This window comes from Leptopilina heterotoma, unplaced genomic scaffold, assembly GCF_015476425.1.
Source record: "Leptopilina heterotoma isolate Lh14 unplaced genomic scaffold, ASM1547642v1 Lhet_81, whole genome shotgun sequence".
NCBI lineage: Eukaryota > Metazoa > Arthropoda > Insecta > Hymenoptera > Figitidae > Leptopilina > Leptopilina heterotoma.
Genome location: NW_025111185.1, coordinates 1837605 through 1852529, shown reverse-complemented (window position 1 = coordinate 1852529; position 14925 = coordinate 1837605). Strand labels below are relative to the sequence as shown.

The window sequence follows — 14925 nt, the reverse complement described above, 5'->3', positions numbered from 1 at the left end:
GATCGACTTCTTCATGTTTTCTCCTATAACTTTTTTTTTAACTTTTTTACTTCAACTTCTTCAAAATTATTCAATTATAAAAATTAATAATAATAATAATAATAATAATAATAATAATTAGTTAAAAAAATAATTTTTAACTAAAATTCTTCTTTAAATCAATTATTTCTAAAAATTCACACTATATTGCGGTTTTAATATTCAATTATCTAAAATTTTAACTGCGAAATTCTTTTTAAATCAATTTTTTATTTTTTATTAGAAAATTCTATTGGAATTTAATTATTTAAATACAAAAATCAACAAACTTTTTAAACAGTTAAATTCTTTCAACGAATTTTAATAAAACTTTAAAGAATAATTACATTTTTTTCGAGGAATTCCATTAAAATTGTAATTTAAAAATAATTGAAATTCTGCTATGAGTTTTATTATTTATAAAAATAATTAAATCCATGTAAAAAATTTTATTATATTTATGAAAATAATTGAATTATTGAAAAGAAATTTATAAAAAATTTGTAAATAATAGAGTTCCTATGAAATTTTTATTATTTAAAATAATTAAATGTTTGCGTAAAATTTTATTAAAACATTTTTTATTTAAATAATTGAATTCTTTTGGAAAATTTTATTAAAATAGTAGATATTGAAAATCATTGATTGAAAGACAATTTTTGAAAATAAATGAAATTTTGCCAAGAATTTTACTAAAATTTTTGAAAATAATTGAATTTTGGAGAAGAATTTTTTTTTATTTATGAAAATAATTGAATTCCTACAAAAAAATGTATTATTTATGAAAATAATTGAATTCATGAAAAGAATTTTATTAACATTTTTCAAAAAAATTGAATTCATAAAAGGAATTTTATTATTTTTAAAAATAATTGAATTATTGCGAAGAAATTTGGAAAAAATTTGTATTATTTATGAAAATAATTAAATTTTGCAAAGAATTGTATTAAAAATCCTGAAAATAATTGAATTTCGGAGAAAAAATTTGTTATTTATAAAGAAAATTGAAATTTTAAAAAATTTTTGAACATAATTGAATTTCTGCGAAGAATTTTATTAGTTTTGAAAATAATTGAATTTTGGAGAAGAATTTTGTTATTTATAAAAAAATTGAAATTTTTACAAGAATTTAAAAAATTTTTTTTAAATAATTAAATTTCTGCTAAGATTTTTTTTATTTTTAAAAATAATTGAATTCTTGTAATAAATATTGATATTTATGAAAATAATTAAATTTTGCAAAGAATTTTATTAAAAATTCTGTAAATAATTGAATTTCGGAGAAGAATTTTGTTATTTATAAAGAAAATTGAAATTTTTACAAGAATTTTTAAAAATTTTTGAACATAATTGAATTTCTGCGAAGAGTTTTATTACTTTTGAAAATAATTGAAATTTGGAGAAGAATTTTTTTATTTATAAAAAAATTGAAATTTTTACAAGAATTTAAAAAAATTTTTTTAAATAATTAAATTTCTGCTAAGATGTTTATTATTTTTAAAAACAATTGAATTCTTGTAATAAATATTGATATTTATGAAAATAATTGAATTTAGCAAAGAATTTTATTAAAAATTCTGTAAATAATTGAATTTCGGAGAAGAATTTTGTTATTTATAAAGAAAATTGAAATTTTTGCAAGAATTTTTAAAAATTTTTGAACATAATTGAATTTCTGCAAAGAGTTTTATTACTTTTGAAAATAATTGAAATTTGGAGAAGAATTTTGTTATTTATAAAGAAAATTGGAATTTTTGACGAGAATTTTTTAATATTTTTGAAAATAATTGATTTTTTGCTAAGATGTTTATTACTTCTAAAAATAATTTAATTCTTGTGATGAATATTGGTATTTATGAAAATAATTGAATTTTTCAAAGAATTTGATTAAAATGCCTCAAAATAATTGAAATTTCGGAAATAATTTTGTTATTTATCAAGATAATTATATTATATATTAATATATTAGAATTCGTGGTAATATCATATGTAGTTTTTATGAGGCAAACAAAAAAGTCACAAAAATTCAGAATTTTTATATGAATTCTAAAAATTTAATCATTTACAGTACTTTTAATAAAAATCCCTGACTTTTCCCTGGTTTCTCTGAGCAATTCTACTTTCCCTGATTTTTTCCTGAATTCCCTGACCTGTGGCAACCCTGAAGAATTAAAACGCCACGCCTTTCCCGAGTTTTCCATATAGAAAGTAATCGAGAAGAAATCCTAATCGAAATTTCTACTCGCAAGAAATTTGAAATAATGAAAAGAAATATTTAATTTGAAAACAAGTGTCGACGATGCTTCGATAAGATAAATGCCAGTGGCAATAAAAAAGAAACATATTTGTTTATCTCCTGAAAATCCTTCCACATAAATATAACTCTTGTGTGAAAAACACTTTCTTGATGAAATTGCACCTGCATTCTCGTTACACCACTGAACTAATTAGAGTTGAAATTTTATTAAACCAGCTTTATATGTATATATTTCTGTAGACGTAATTACCAAGCTATAGAGTTTCAAACACCTGTCCGACTGCTCATGAGCGCACGATTCGCGCTGCATCAATAAATTTCATTGACCCGTTGCTGGCGAAATAAATACCAAGATTTTATGAGTAAAAATATTTCAAACGTACCGATAAAAAAAATTAAACACATATAGATTCTATTATATCGATATTATAAAACTCGCTCCGTTTCGTAATTAATGCAAATTGAAAGCAGTACACTCTGACATCATTTTCAATTACAGCAATGAGAGATAAAGAAAATATATTATTACATAAATCATGAGTATATGATAGGCGAAATTAATATTCTTTTCATTAATGAGTAATTTTGATAATTAATTTTTTTTCTTTTTTTCTTTTTTGCAGAAGAAGAGATAACGGGGCTCTTTTTTTTTGAGGAAGACAAAAGAGACTTGCGCGTTAAGGGCTGTTGCTATAATATGAAATTCAAAGCCACCAAGTAGCGTTCCCACCCCCGACTTAACGACAGCGACGCCCCTGAGCATCAGTATGCTAATCCGATGATTGGCTATGTTCCAACCTCGCCCCTCTCGACAGCCTCTTGGTGTATATATATCTCGCTTCCTGGTGGCTTCGACCACCCTTAACCAAAACCATAAGCCGAAACTAACCCTTATTCTAATTAGGCAACGCCACGACGCACACTGCTTTGCATATTTTCTCGATTAACTCTCTTCTTTATCCAGTCCGGCCGTTACACAACCACTTTTCTCAATTTTCCATCATTGATTCTTATCGGTTTGAGTCAATTTTTCTCTCCTCTCATTTCCATCGATATTTCTAGAAAAATAAGGAAAAATTTTCAATTTCATCAAAATCAATATATTAATAATCGTTTTATCCCGATAATCTGTTTAATAATTTTTACTGAAAATTTTTATTCAATTATTTCTATAAATAATAAAATATTCGCTGGAATTCAATCATTTTAAATACAATTTTACTTGAATTCCAATTTAATTTTCCCTGCAGGGAAAATTAAATTATTTTTAAATTCTTCGTAAGAATTCAATTATATCAATAAATAGTATCTACATTTCCCTCAGAAATTCAATTATTTTAAATACAATTTTCTTAAAATTCATCTCAAAAATTCAATTATTTGCAGAAATAATAAATTTTTTCGCAGAGATTTAATTATTTAAAAAAGTTTTAATAAAATTCTATTTAAGAATTCAATTATTTTCAGAAATAATTAAATTTTTGATGTACCTACTGAAAATCATTGAATTCTTGGCGGCATTTTTATTAAAATTCTTTAAAATAATTAAATTGTTTTGAAGAATTTATTTCAATTTTCCTGAAAATAATGGAGTTTTTTTAAAATAATTTTTACTGAAAATTTTGAAAGTAATTGAATTTTATACAGATTTTCTTTTAAATTTTTAAAATAATCGTTTTTATTATTTTGTATCTAATTAGTGATTTTTCTTGTAAATAATTACATTTTTTTTAATAATTTCATTAAATTTCGTCAAAATTAAGTATTTTTTAAAAATAATTTTAATTGAAAATAATTGAAAATTACAAGAATTCGTGAAAGAATTTTATTAAAATTTTTAAAAATAATTGAACCTGTTAGAGAAATTTTATTAAAATTATCTTGAATATAATTAAAATTTTTCCTATAGAAATTTTATTAAAATTGTATTGAAAATAATTGAATTTTTCAGAAGAATTTTATTATTTATAAAAATAATTGAATTCTTGTCAAGAATTTTATAAATTTTAAAAATAATTGAATTGTTTAGAAGAATTTTATCAGAATTGTTGAAAATAATTGAGTTTTTATTAAAACTCTTGAAAATAATTGAATTTTATTGAAAATAATTGAATTCTATTGAAAATAATTGAATTTTTTGATGGGATTTTATTAAAAATTTTGAAAATAATAATTTTTTAAAAAGATTTTCTTCACAATTGTGGAAAATAATTGAATTTATATTAAAATTTTTGAAAATAATCGAATTTAATTAATTTTTTTAAAAATAATTGTATTCTTTCGTGAAATTTTATTAAAATTGTATTGAAAATAATTGAATTCCTTCGAAACATTTTATTATTTATAAAAATAATTGAATTCCTTTGAAGAATTTTAATATTTAAGAAAATAATTGAATTCGTGCAGAGAATTTTACAATTCATAAAAATAATTTAATTGTTTCGAAGAATTTTATCTGAATTTTTTGAAGGAATTTTATTAAAAATTTTGAAAATAATGATTTTCTTAAAAGAATTTTTTTAGAATTGTTGAAAATAATTGAATTTTTATTCAAACTCTTGAAAATAATTGAATTCGTCCGTAACATTTTATTATCTATGAAAATAATTGAATACCTTTAAAGAATTTTATTATTTATGAAAATATTTTAATCTTGTAAAGAATTATATTATTTATGAAAATAGTTGAATTCTTTCAAAGAAATGTAATTAAAATTGTATTGAAAATACATAATTCAATTCTTGGCAAGTTTTTAATTAAAATTCTTTAAAATAATTGAATTTATATTAAATTTTTTAAAAATAATCGAATTTAATTAACATTTTTAAAAATATTAAGAAGATAAATTCACTTTCTATAATTTTTAAAAATAATTGTATTGATTAATATTTTTATTAAAATTGTATTGAAAATAATTGAATTGCTCTAAACAATATTATTATTTATGAGAATAATGAATTTCTTGCGAAAAATTTTATTAAAATTTTTGAATAATAATAAACAAGAATATTTAATATTATGTACACTTAATAAGTGAATTCTTTAAATTTTGAATCTGTAATCATTTAAAGAATTTAATGTTTATTATTGAAAACATAAAATTGTTTAATTTACAAAATAATAATAAATGGAAATCTTAATTACATTGCGTTTGAAAATTAATTTGTTTTCTATTTCCAATTTCCAATTTTTCGAAACACTGGAAATTTCAACTATAATAATTAATTTTAGCGAATATTCATTGCGACCTATCAAACTTTTTTCGTCCCAATATCCGGAAAATAATTAAATTAACAAGTTTCAAATTCAAACTTATTGATGCGCTTTATTGAAAGTTGTATTGTCTATATAACTTCTTCGATAATTTACCTTTTTAATTGTTAGTCAATAATTCGACAAATTAACAAACTTTTTAATAAGTTAACAAAAAAAAGTAACTTCTCGATTAGTTTTAACAAAAAATGAAATTATTTTATCGATAAAATTAGCTAAATATAAATAAATATCGATTTCAATAAAAAGTGCAACTTTTCAATAAGTTAAGAAAGGGCAATAATTCCATCGATAATTTTTAGGAAGAATTTTATTAAAATTTTAGAAGATAAGTGAATTCTTTTGGAAAATATTATAACGAATAGTTATTACAAGTCATTAATTGACAGGAGAGAAATATAGCGTTTAAATATAATAATGGATCGAAATAATTTGATAAGTCGAGTAAAGAATTGATGTATCGCGTCAAATAAAACGCGAGGAGCATTATAGCGGACGGATTCTATGCATACTAACATAACATCATCAAAATCCACTTGAGTTTTCACCCTGCGCTCAATGAAATTGAAATGGGTTTCATTGGTGGCAACAATGGCCCCGAGGGGAACCTGACATAAGCTCATAAACTTGCAATATTGAATACAAATGGATGCGTCCGCCTAAGCAAAGTCCGGGGTGCAAATGAGCCTCATGAACCAACTCTCAGCTTCTACATAAGGGGTGAATCCCTATTAAGAGTCCAATAAAAAAAATAAAATCACCCCATTATTCATGGGTCTTCCTCAAGTCTTAAAAACTCTATTGTAAAATACTTCCACACTATGTGTATCAATCAGCTTTTTATTATTATTGATAATAATTTCCATAAATTTTGAAAGCGACACTCACTTTTTCTCTCGTTTACCCGCTCCCGTATCTCTGAATCCTTTCGCAAATGGATTGTTGTCGATCTTCAATTGTGTGATCTAGAAAAGTAGAAAGAAATTTTCAGTTAGATTCAATTATTATTTTCAATTCAATAAGAATTGCATGCATTTTAGAATTTAGAATTAAATATTTTCGATTATTTAAAAAATTTCAATTACTTGTTTTTTAAAAATTCAATTATCTTTCCGAAAATAGAAGAAAAATATTTTAAAAAACTAATTCTTTAGAATTTTGAATAAAATTTTTCTAAACATCAATTCTTAAACGAAATTTTAAATTTAAACGTTTCTGAAATTGAACTAAAATTTTTCAGAAACCTTATTTTTTTAGAATATTAGATAAAAGTATTTAAAAATTAAATTAAATAATTTTTTAAAATGATTTTTTAATTATTACTAATTTCTTCACAGCAATTAAAATTTTCTTTCGGAAATTTAATTTTGGATACTTGGATTATTTTTTTATAATGATATTGAAAATAATTGAATTCTCGCAAAGAATTTTATTATTTATGACAATAATTGAATTCTTCCAAAGAATGTTATTAAGATTTTTGAAAATAATTGAATTCTTACAAAAAATTGTATTACTTCTAAAAATAATTGAATTCTCGCAAAGAATTTTATTATTTATGAAAATAATAAAATTCTTCCACAAAAATATTGTATTACTTTTGAAAATAATTGAGTTTCTGCAAGAAATTCCTTAACTATTGGAAATAATTGAATTCTTTCGTAGAATTCTATTAAAATTTTTGAAAATAATTAAATTTTGGAGAAGAATTTTATTATTTATGAAAATAATTAAATTCCTATTAAAAATTGGATTATTTATAAAAATAATTGAAATCTTGAGAAGAATTTTATTTTAATTTTCGAAAATATTTGAATTTATAACAGAAATTTTATTGTTTATGAAAATAATTAAATTCATACGAAAAATTAGATTATTTATAAACATAATTGAAATCTTGAGAAGAATTTTAGAAAATTTTTCGAAAATAATTGAATTCCTACTAAAAATTGGATTATTTATAAAAATAATTGAAATCTTGAGAAGAATTTTATTTCAATTTTCGAAAATATTTGAATTTATAACAGAAATTTTATTGTTTATGAAAATAATTAAATTCCTACGAAAAATTTAATTATTTATAAACATAATTGAAATCTTGAGAAGAATTTTATTAAAATTTTCGAAAATAATTGAATTCTTATGAAAATTGTTATTATTTATGACAATCATTGAATTCTTGCAAAAAATTTTATTAAATTTTTTGAAATTAATAAATAATAATAATTAATTTGTTAATAAGTAATTTTTTAAATTTTGAATCTGAAATTATTAAAGAATCAAGGTTTATGTTTAAAAATATAACATTTGGTAACCTTATTTGCTAATTTAATTTGAAAAGTAGTAATTTACAATAAATTTAATCATTTTTAGAAATTAAAATCAAGTGAAAAAAAATTTAATTAGAATTCAAGGCTAAGCATTTTAAAAATATTTCTGAACAACTATTTTTATCTAAAATCTTTTCCAAGTTAAGTGTAATTAAAGAAATTAAGAAAGTTGTTACAGAATTTAATTATTTAAAATTTTAATTATTTTCAGAAATAAGAAATCGAGTGAAAAAAAGTTCAAGAAGAATCATTTCGAAAATATTTTTCGACCCAAAAACCAGAAGAAATATTTTTTTAAAAATACCTAATTAATTCATACACTTAAATATGAGTCGAATTTGAACGAAATGAAAAATTAAAATTTTGGTAAATTACATAAATTTCAAACTATAGTCGAAGAATTGAATCGAGAATTAAACATTGAAAATTGTAAATTTTTGAAATTCGCCTCAAGAATTTATACTAATTCATATAAATACATATTTCGAAAAATCTTATCAGTCGGGTATTAAGAATGACTTCTTTCTTATAAAATACAGAGCGGAAGAACAAGAGGTGGTTGTCTTTTATCTAAATTGCGTTGAGTTTTATTTCAATCCCGTCACGAATCCCTGATGTAATCTGGCCCACTAGCGTCGCGTTTCGTGAGAGATAATTAAATAGAGAAGAATCAAAGGGCAAAAAGAAAAAAAAATCGAACAAAGCCATGCCTTTACGATGATGACGATTTGGCGAACGATATCCGCGCAGAAGTGACGCGCGCGTCTTTAAATCTACCAGAAATAATGTGTGTACTGAGAACGCGTACTGATTTCCCGAAATAAGAGGATCTTTTATCAAAGAAAAAGCGAGAGAGCGAGAGAGAGAGAATTAACAGATATTAATTAGCACACGACTATAAAGCACCACGTGATTCTGTAGATAGATTATGATTCCGGATAGTTTCGCTATATGAATGAAGGAGCAATTGTCCGTACACGTGTTGCAATCACACTATAAAAGAAAATTTTTTTATTACTTTTTACATCTTTCCGAGAGAAATAGTTTATTTTCAGAAATTCGAAATTTTAACTACTAACTCTCGATTTATAATTTTGTGAAAGGAAAAAAATGTTAATTTCTCTCTCGTGTGCTAGTGGAAATTTACGTAAATTAATTTATTCTCCCCTGTAACACGAGAAAAATTAAAGAAAAGGAATTAATTTCTTGCGATTAAAAAACACTACCAGTTGAAAATATTTAAATTTTAAATTCGAAGAAAAATGAGATGGAAAAAAAGAAAACAAACGGAGGGGGTGAAAAATTCACCTTTTCATTTTGGTAGGCAGTCACAGCGATGAATTCCGTTTCCTTGAAAACATAACTCCTGAACGTCGAGTATGGGAGCTTTAGGATGTCGTTGGCCCGGACGAGATGAAACCTCGGCTGGTATTTGTGCATGGAATTCAATATCGTCTGAAACAAAAAGAACAGAGCATACATTGGGACAGACTGTTTTATATTTCGTGGATCAAAAAAATCAATTTTCAACGTTATAGTCAATTTTAAAAATTTAAAAAGAAAAAAAGTAACAGAATTTTTTAATTTTTGTAATATAATTTAAATTTTTATCCTTCTTTTCTGTATTTAAAAACTTTTCGTCAATTCATAAAATATAAATAAAATATAAAAAAATCGAAAAATGTAATTTAAAGTTTAAAAAATCAAAAAAATGTAATTAAAAATTTTTCTATATTCTATAATTGAAAAAAAAATTGCAGAGAAAATAGAGAATGTAAAAATATATTATTATTTGACTATATCATGTGCAAACTATATCAATCATAAAACCTGTCGCATGCAAGGAAAATTACCTGTGACTCACTCGCTTTTACGAAAAAGAAATGAAAAACAGTTTTGATTACCACCTGCGAGGATTTGAAAAACGACTGGTATTAAAATTATTGCTCACGGATCATCGAGCAATAATTACTACAAGTCGATAATTAATCAAACGCTGCTAATTGAAACATTGAAAATGTTTTCGTACTAAAATGTCAAATTCATTTACATATATATTTTTTTTACCCCAAAAAATTACGAAATATATTTACTGCGCATTCATTTCTTTTTCTTAATTTATACTTTCAATTTTCAATCTTTTCAGTATTTCAACGCTTTTTATTTCAGTAAAAAAAATTGTTCTTAACAAAATAATTTTTTTTCTTAACGAAAAAAATTTTTTCGATAAAAATAATTTATTTTCGTAACAAAAAAAAATTGTTTCTTTTAGAAAATAATTTATTTTCGTAACAAAAGAAATTGTTCCTTTTAGAAAATAATTTTTCTTCTTAACAAAAAAAATTGTTTTTGACAAAATAAATTATTTTAGCAATAAAAAAATTGTTCCTTTTAGATAACAATTCATTTTCGCATTAAAAAAAATTGTTTCTTTCAGAAAATAATTTATTTTTTAATTTATTTTCGTAACAAAAAAAAAATTATTTCTGACAAAATAATTCATTTTCTTGACAAAAAAATTGTTTCTGACAAAGTAATTTATTTTCGTAACAAAAAAAATTGTTCCTTTCAGAAAATAATTCATTTTCGTATCAAAAAAATTATTTCTGACAAAATAATTCATTTTCTTGACAAAAAAATTGTTTCTAACAAAATAATTAATCTTCGTAACAAAAAAATTGTTCCCTTTAGAAAATAATTTATTTGCGTAACAAAAAAATTGTTCCTTTCAAAAAATAATTTTTTTTCGTAACAAAAAAAATTGTTTCTGACAAAATAATTTATTTTCTCGACAAAAAAATTGTTCCTGACAAAATAAATTATTTCCAGAATAAAAAAATTGTTCCTAACAAAATAATCTATTTTAACAATAAAAAAATTAATTCCATCTCTGCATTTTAGGAAATCTTGAGCCGAGAGTCTGGCGAATAAATAGTGGAGCGAAAGCAGGATTTTTCTCTGCGCGCGGAAAAGAATTTCACGAGATTTGTGAGCCTTGGAGGAGGAATATATATCTCTTTCTCGAGGCGTCCACAGTAAGGAACGCATCCTGAATAATGAAGGAGGAAAAATGGCGTCTAGAGAGCACAAGGTAGAGAGCGAGAGAGAGAGAGAGAGCGAGAGCCCGGAGAGTATTATGCAGATATGGGCGGTCGTCGTCGTGGTTCGACGATGGTAATGACCGAGCATGACAATCACCTCGAGTACAAACCATAGTTCTACCTCCCATAGATTCGCAAGCGCGAATTGCACCCCACGTCGAGTTATTTCCGCCACTGCCGGATTGACCACCATTACGACGTGCATAATTTATTCAACGAGTATCGCTCCGCTCAGGGAATGATCGATTGGCAGATTTCGAATTCTCAGGCCACCCAGGATTTCATGATCATCAGAGAAACTCTTCCTTATTCCATTAAACAGAGAGAGAGAGAGACAGAGAGAGATTGATCGTGATCTTCCACGCATATTAAGTCGCCTTATTATCCATCAGTCACCATATTTTCTAATAATCAAACTCAAAAATTATTATTTAGTAATAATAATCGAAATATTATGTCCTTTTAGTATAGAATATCTTCTTTTCCATTCTAAATTGTTCTATCAAATTTTCATGTCAGGTTTAACATAGTTAATTTGTAAATAGAGTAATTAGTGTTTTAGTGAAACTAATTCTCCTAGAATTTTGGCAATAACAGGATTTTCATAGAAGAAAATTTTAATTTTTTGTTCCTATAGGAAAATTATATCCCAAGTATTCAAAAAAATATGAAATTATTCAAATACTTGAATATAAATTTTCTTTCACAAAATTTAAAAAAATTCATAAGTAGAGTTATAGTTTCAATTTTTAGAAATAATCAATCACTTATTTTTGTATATTTAAAATTTCAATAATTAAATTAATTAAATTTCAAATTTAGAAATTTAATTTAGAAATCCTGAAAAACTGATGTTTTTAAAAAATTGTAATAAAAATTTATTGAAACTAGTTGATTTCTCAAAAATAATTTTAAAAAAATGAGAAGATAATAAATTTTTTCAAATTTCATTGTAATAAATTTTATATTACAAAGAATTTGATTTTCTCACTTTAAAAAATTATTTTTAAATATTACTGTATTTTAATTATTTAATATTATTTATTATTTTCGAAAATATTGAAAACATTTTACTTTCATAAATTTTAACAAAATCTTGTGCAAGAATTAAATTATTTTCATAAATAATAAAAGTTTTTACTAAACTTTAATTATTTTAAAGAGCTTCAGTAAAATTCTTCGCAGGAATTCAATTATTTTTAAAAATATTAATAAAATTCTTCGCAAGAATTCAATTATTTTCATAAATAATAAAATTCTTCGCTAATAAAATTCAATTATTTTAAAGAGTTGAAATTAAATTCTTCGCAGGAATTCAATTATTTTCAAAAATGTTAATAAAATTCTTCTCAATAATTCAATTATTTAAAAAAATAATACAATTTTCGAAGGAATTCAATTATTTTTATAAATAATACAATTTTTCGAAGGAATTAAATTATTTTCATAAATTGTAAAATTCCTCTTATGAATTCAATTTTTTTTAAATTTTAATAACATTCATCTCAATAATTCAATTACTTTCAAAAATAATGAAATTCTTCGCAAGAATTCAATTATTTTCATAAATAATACCAAATCTTTATCAAAATTCAATTATTTTAGAAGGTTTCAATACAATTTTTCACTGGGATTTCATAATTTTTAATGCAATTTAAATGAAATTCCTCTAAAAAATTCCAATATTTTTAAAAACTTCAATAAAATTTAATTATTTTTGAAAATAATTTTAATTATTTTTTGTCATTTTCTATCATTTCTTGTCAAGAATTTAATTTTTTTCAAAAATATAATTAAATTCTTGACAGAAATTAAATTTCTTTCATAAATAATAAAATAATTCGGAGTAATTCAATTATTTTTAATACAATTTCAATAAAATTAATTCATGGAATTCAATTAATATTAAAATTTGTTATTAAATTTTCTTTAAAAAAAATTCAATAAATTACTATCAGAAATAAAATTTTTGGAAGAATTCAATTTTTTTCAAAAATAAAATTTCTTGAAAGAATTAATTTATTTTCAGAAATTTTGTTAAAATTATTAAAAAAAAATTAAATTTGTTTTCAGAACGATGTTAATTAATTGCCTCAAAATAAACTTAGAATTTTCTTCGAAACAAATTAAAATTGTATTTTTACAAATATTATTTTTTTTATTTATTTTTATTAATAATAAAGCGCTTCGCCGAAATTCAATTATTTTCAATACAATTATAATAAAATACAAAAGAATTTAATTAATTGAAAAAATGTTGATAAAATATTTATTTTCCATATTTTTGTATTTTTCAAAGAATTATATTTGGAAAAATTATATTTTTGAAAAAATAATAATTTTTCACTATAAAGAAAGTTTAGTAACTAATAATGTACTTAAAAATTTCACGCGCGTGTATTTTGTAATATAAAATACAAAAGCAAAAATCAGAATAATTACACTAAAGATAGTAAAAAAATCCTCCAAGATAGTGGGAGTAGAATAAAAAATTCCCCGAGATATATAGTATATATATGGGAAAATCGTAAACGAGAGTAAAAACGGTTAATTTTGTCAGAGATGGGAAAAAAATTGAGGAAATATAAACAAGTTTTATGGGAGTTGATTAGAATGTGGTAAAACAAAAATTAATCACGTTATTTACAAGCGAGCAACTGAACTTACGTTGCTTATTACCGTGATTCAAAGTAGTGAAGTGCAAGTGCTCTGAGCAGTAAAGCGCAGAAATGGGCCAAGTAATAATATAGATACGATACTTGCCAGGTACAAAGGCACTGTAAAAATGTTATACAATGCTCTCGTGAGAAAGATATTGCCGTGCGCCAGAAAGGCTCCTGTAATTTATGGGGCTTCACTCTCGTGGTCGAAGCATCTACTTCATTGATGAAAACGATTCCTTTTGCCCTTTTTTTTCTCTTAACTCTCCTAGAGAGCAAATTAAATCCTTTTTAATTTCATTTCTTCTTCATCAGAAAACCTTCTTATAATAGAGTATTTCAAATTTCCCAAGCGAAAAATCTCAATTTCTTCTAATCATTAGTTAAAATGAATTTCACCAATTCAAGGAGTTCTATTCTTTTAAATACATCAGTTTTAAATTTCACTAGCGAAATTAAATTATTAGTTAGAAATTCCAAACACAATTTTTATTTTCAGCTAACAAATTAATTTTGTCTATACTTTCAGATCTTGGACAATTCATTTTCGTAGCAAAAAAATTGCTGTTGACAAAATAATTTATTTTCATAACAAAAAAATTGTTCCTAACAAAATAATTAATCTTCGTAACAAAAAAATTGTTCCCTTTAGAAAATAATTTATTTTCGTACCAAAAAAAATGTTTTCTGATAAAATAATTTATTTTCGTATCAAGAAAAATTATTCCTAACATATTATTTTCACAATGTAGAAAATTGTTCCTTTTAAATTACAATTCATTTTCGTATCAAAAATTAATTATTAGTTAGAAATTTCAAAAACAATTTTTTTTAATTTTAACAATTAATTTAATTTTGTCTATAATTTCAGATCTTGTACAATTTTCGTGAACCGAATGGAAAAATTCGTTCAATGAACCAAAAAGAGACGAAGAAATAATTTCAAGTGGTCTGGGATATAAATTGTCGAGGAGTTGACTTTAAATCTCTCTATAGAAGAAAGAGAGAGGAATTTTAATGAGTAGATGGACATTAGTTTTTATGATGGAAAAGAGACAAGTTTATGTACGATGAAGAAAGAAACAACAAAATAGCCAGGTGTGTATTGTGATGCAAAAGTTTTGCGCGACTGCCCAGAAGCGAAAAACAAGATTACGAGAGAGGACGACGAAAACGACGACGACGACGATGAGGACGAGGAGAAGCAATGACGACATTCTGCTCTAGGAAACGGATGTTTTTGCCCGGGGGCCGATAAATCTATTTATGCGCTACCACCATTTCAA

The 14925-nt window shown here is 23.2% G+C and overlaps 1 protein-coding gene across 5 annotated transcripts in view; it reads right to left on the bottom strand.

The window, feature by feature from the left end:
• The window catches only part of LOC122511358 (optomotor-blind protein-like), a 158163-nt gene that overhangs the window by 15230 nt on the left and 128008 nt on the right, over nt 1-14925 (bottom strand). For all 5 annotated transcript variants that reach the window (XM_043626539.1, XM_043626538.1, XM_043626536.1 and 2 more), the window contains exons 5-6: nt 9187-9333; nt 6437-6513 (exon numbers count right to left, since the gene is read on the bottom strand). In XM_043626539.1, coding sequence (XP_043482474.1) covers nt 6437-6513; nt 9187-9333 — 224 coding nt within the window. The remainder of the gene's footprint in view (nt 1-6436; nt 6514-9186; nt 9334-14925) is intronic.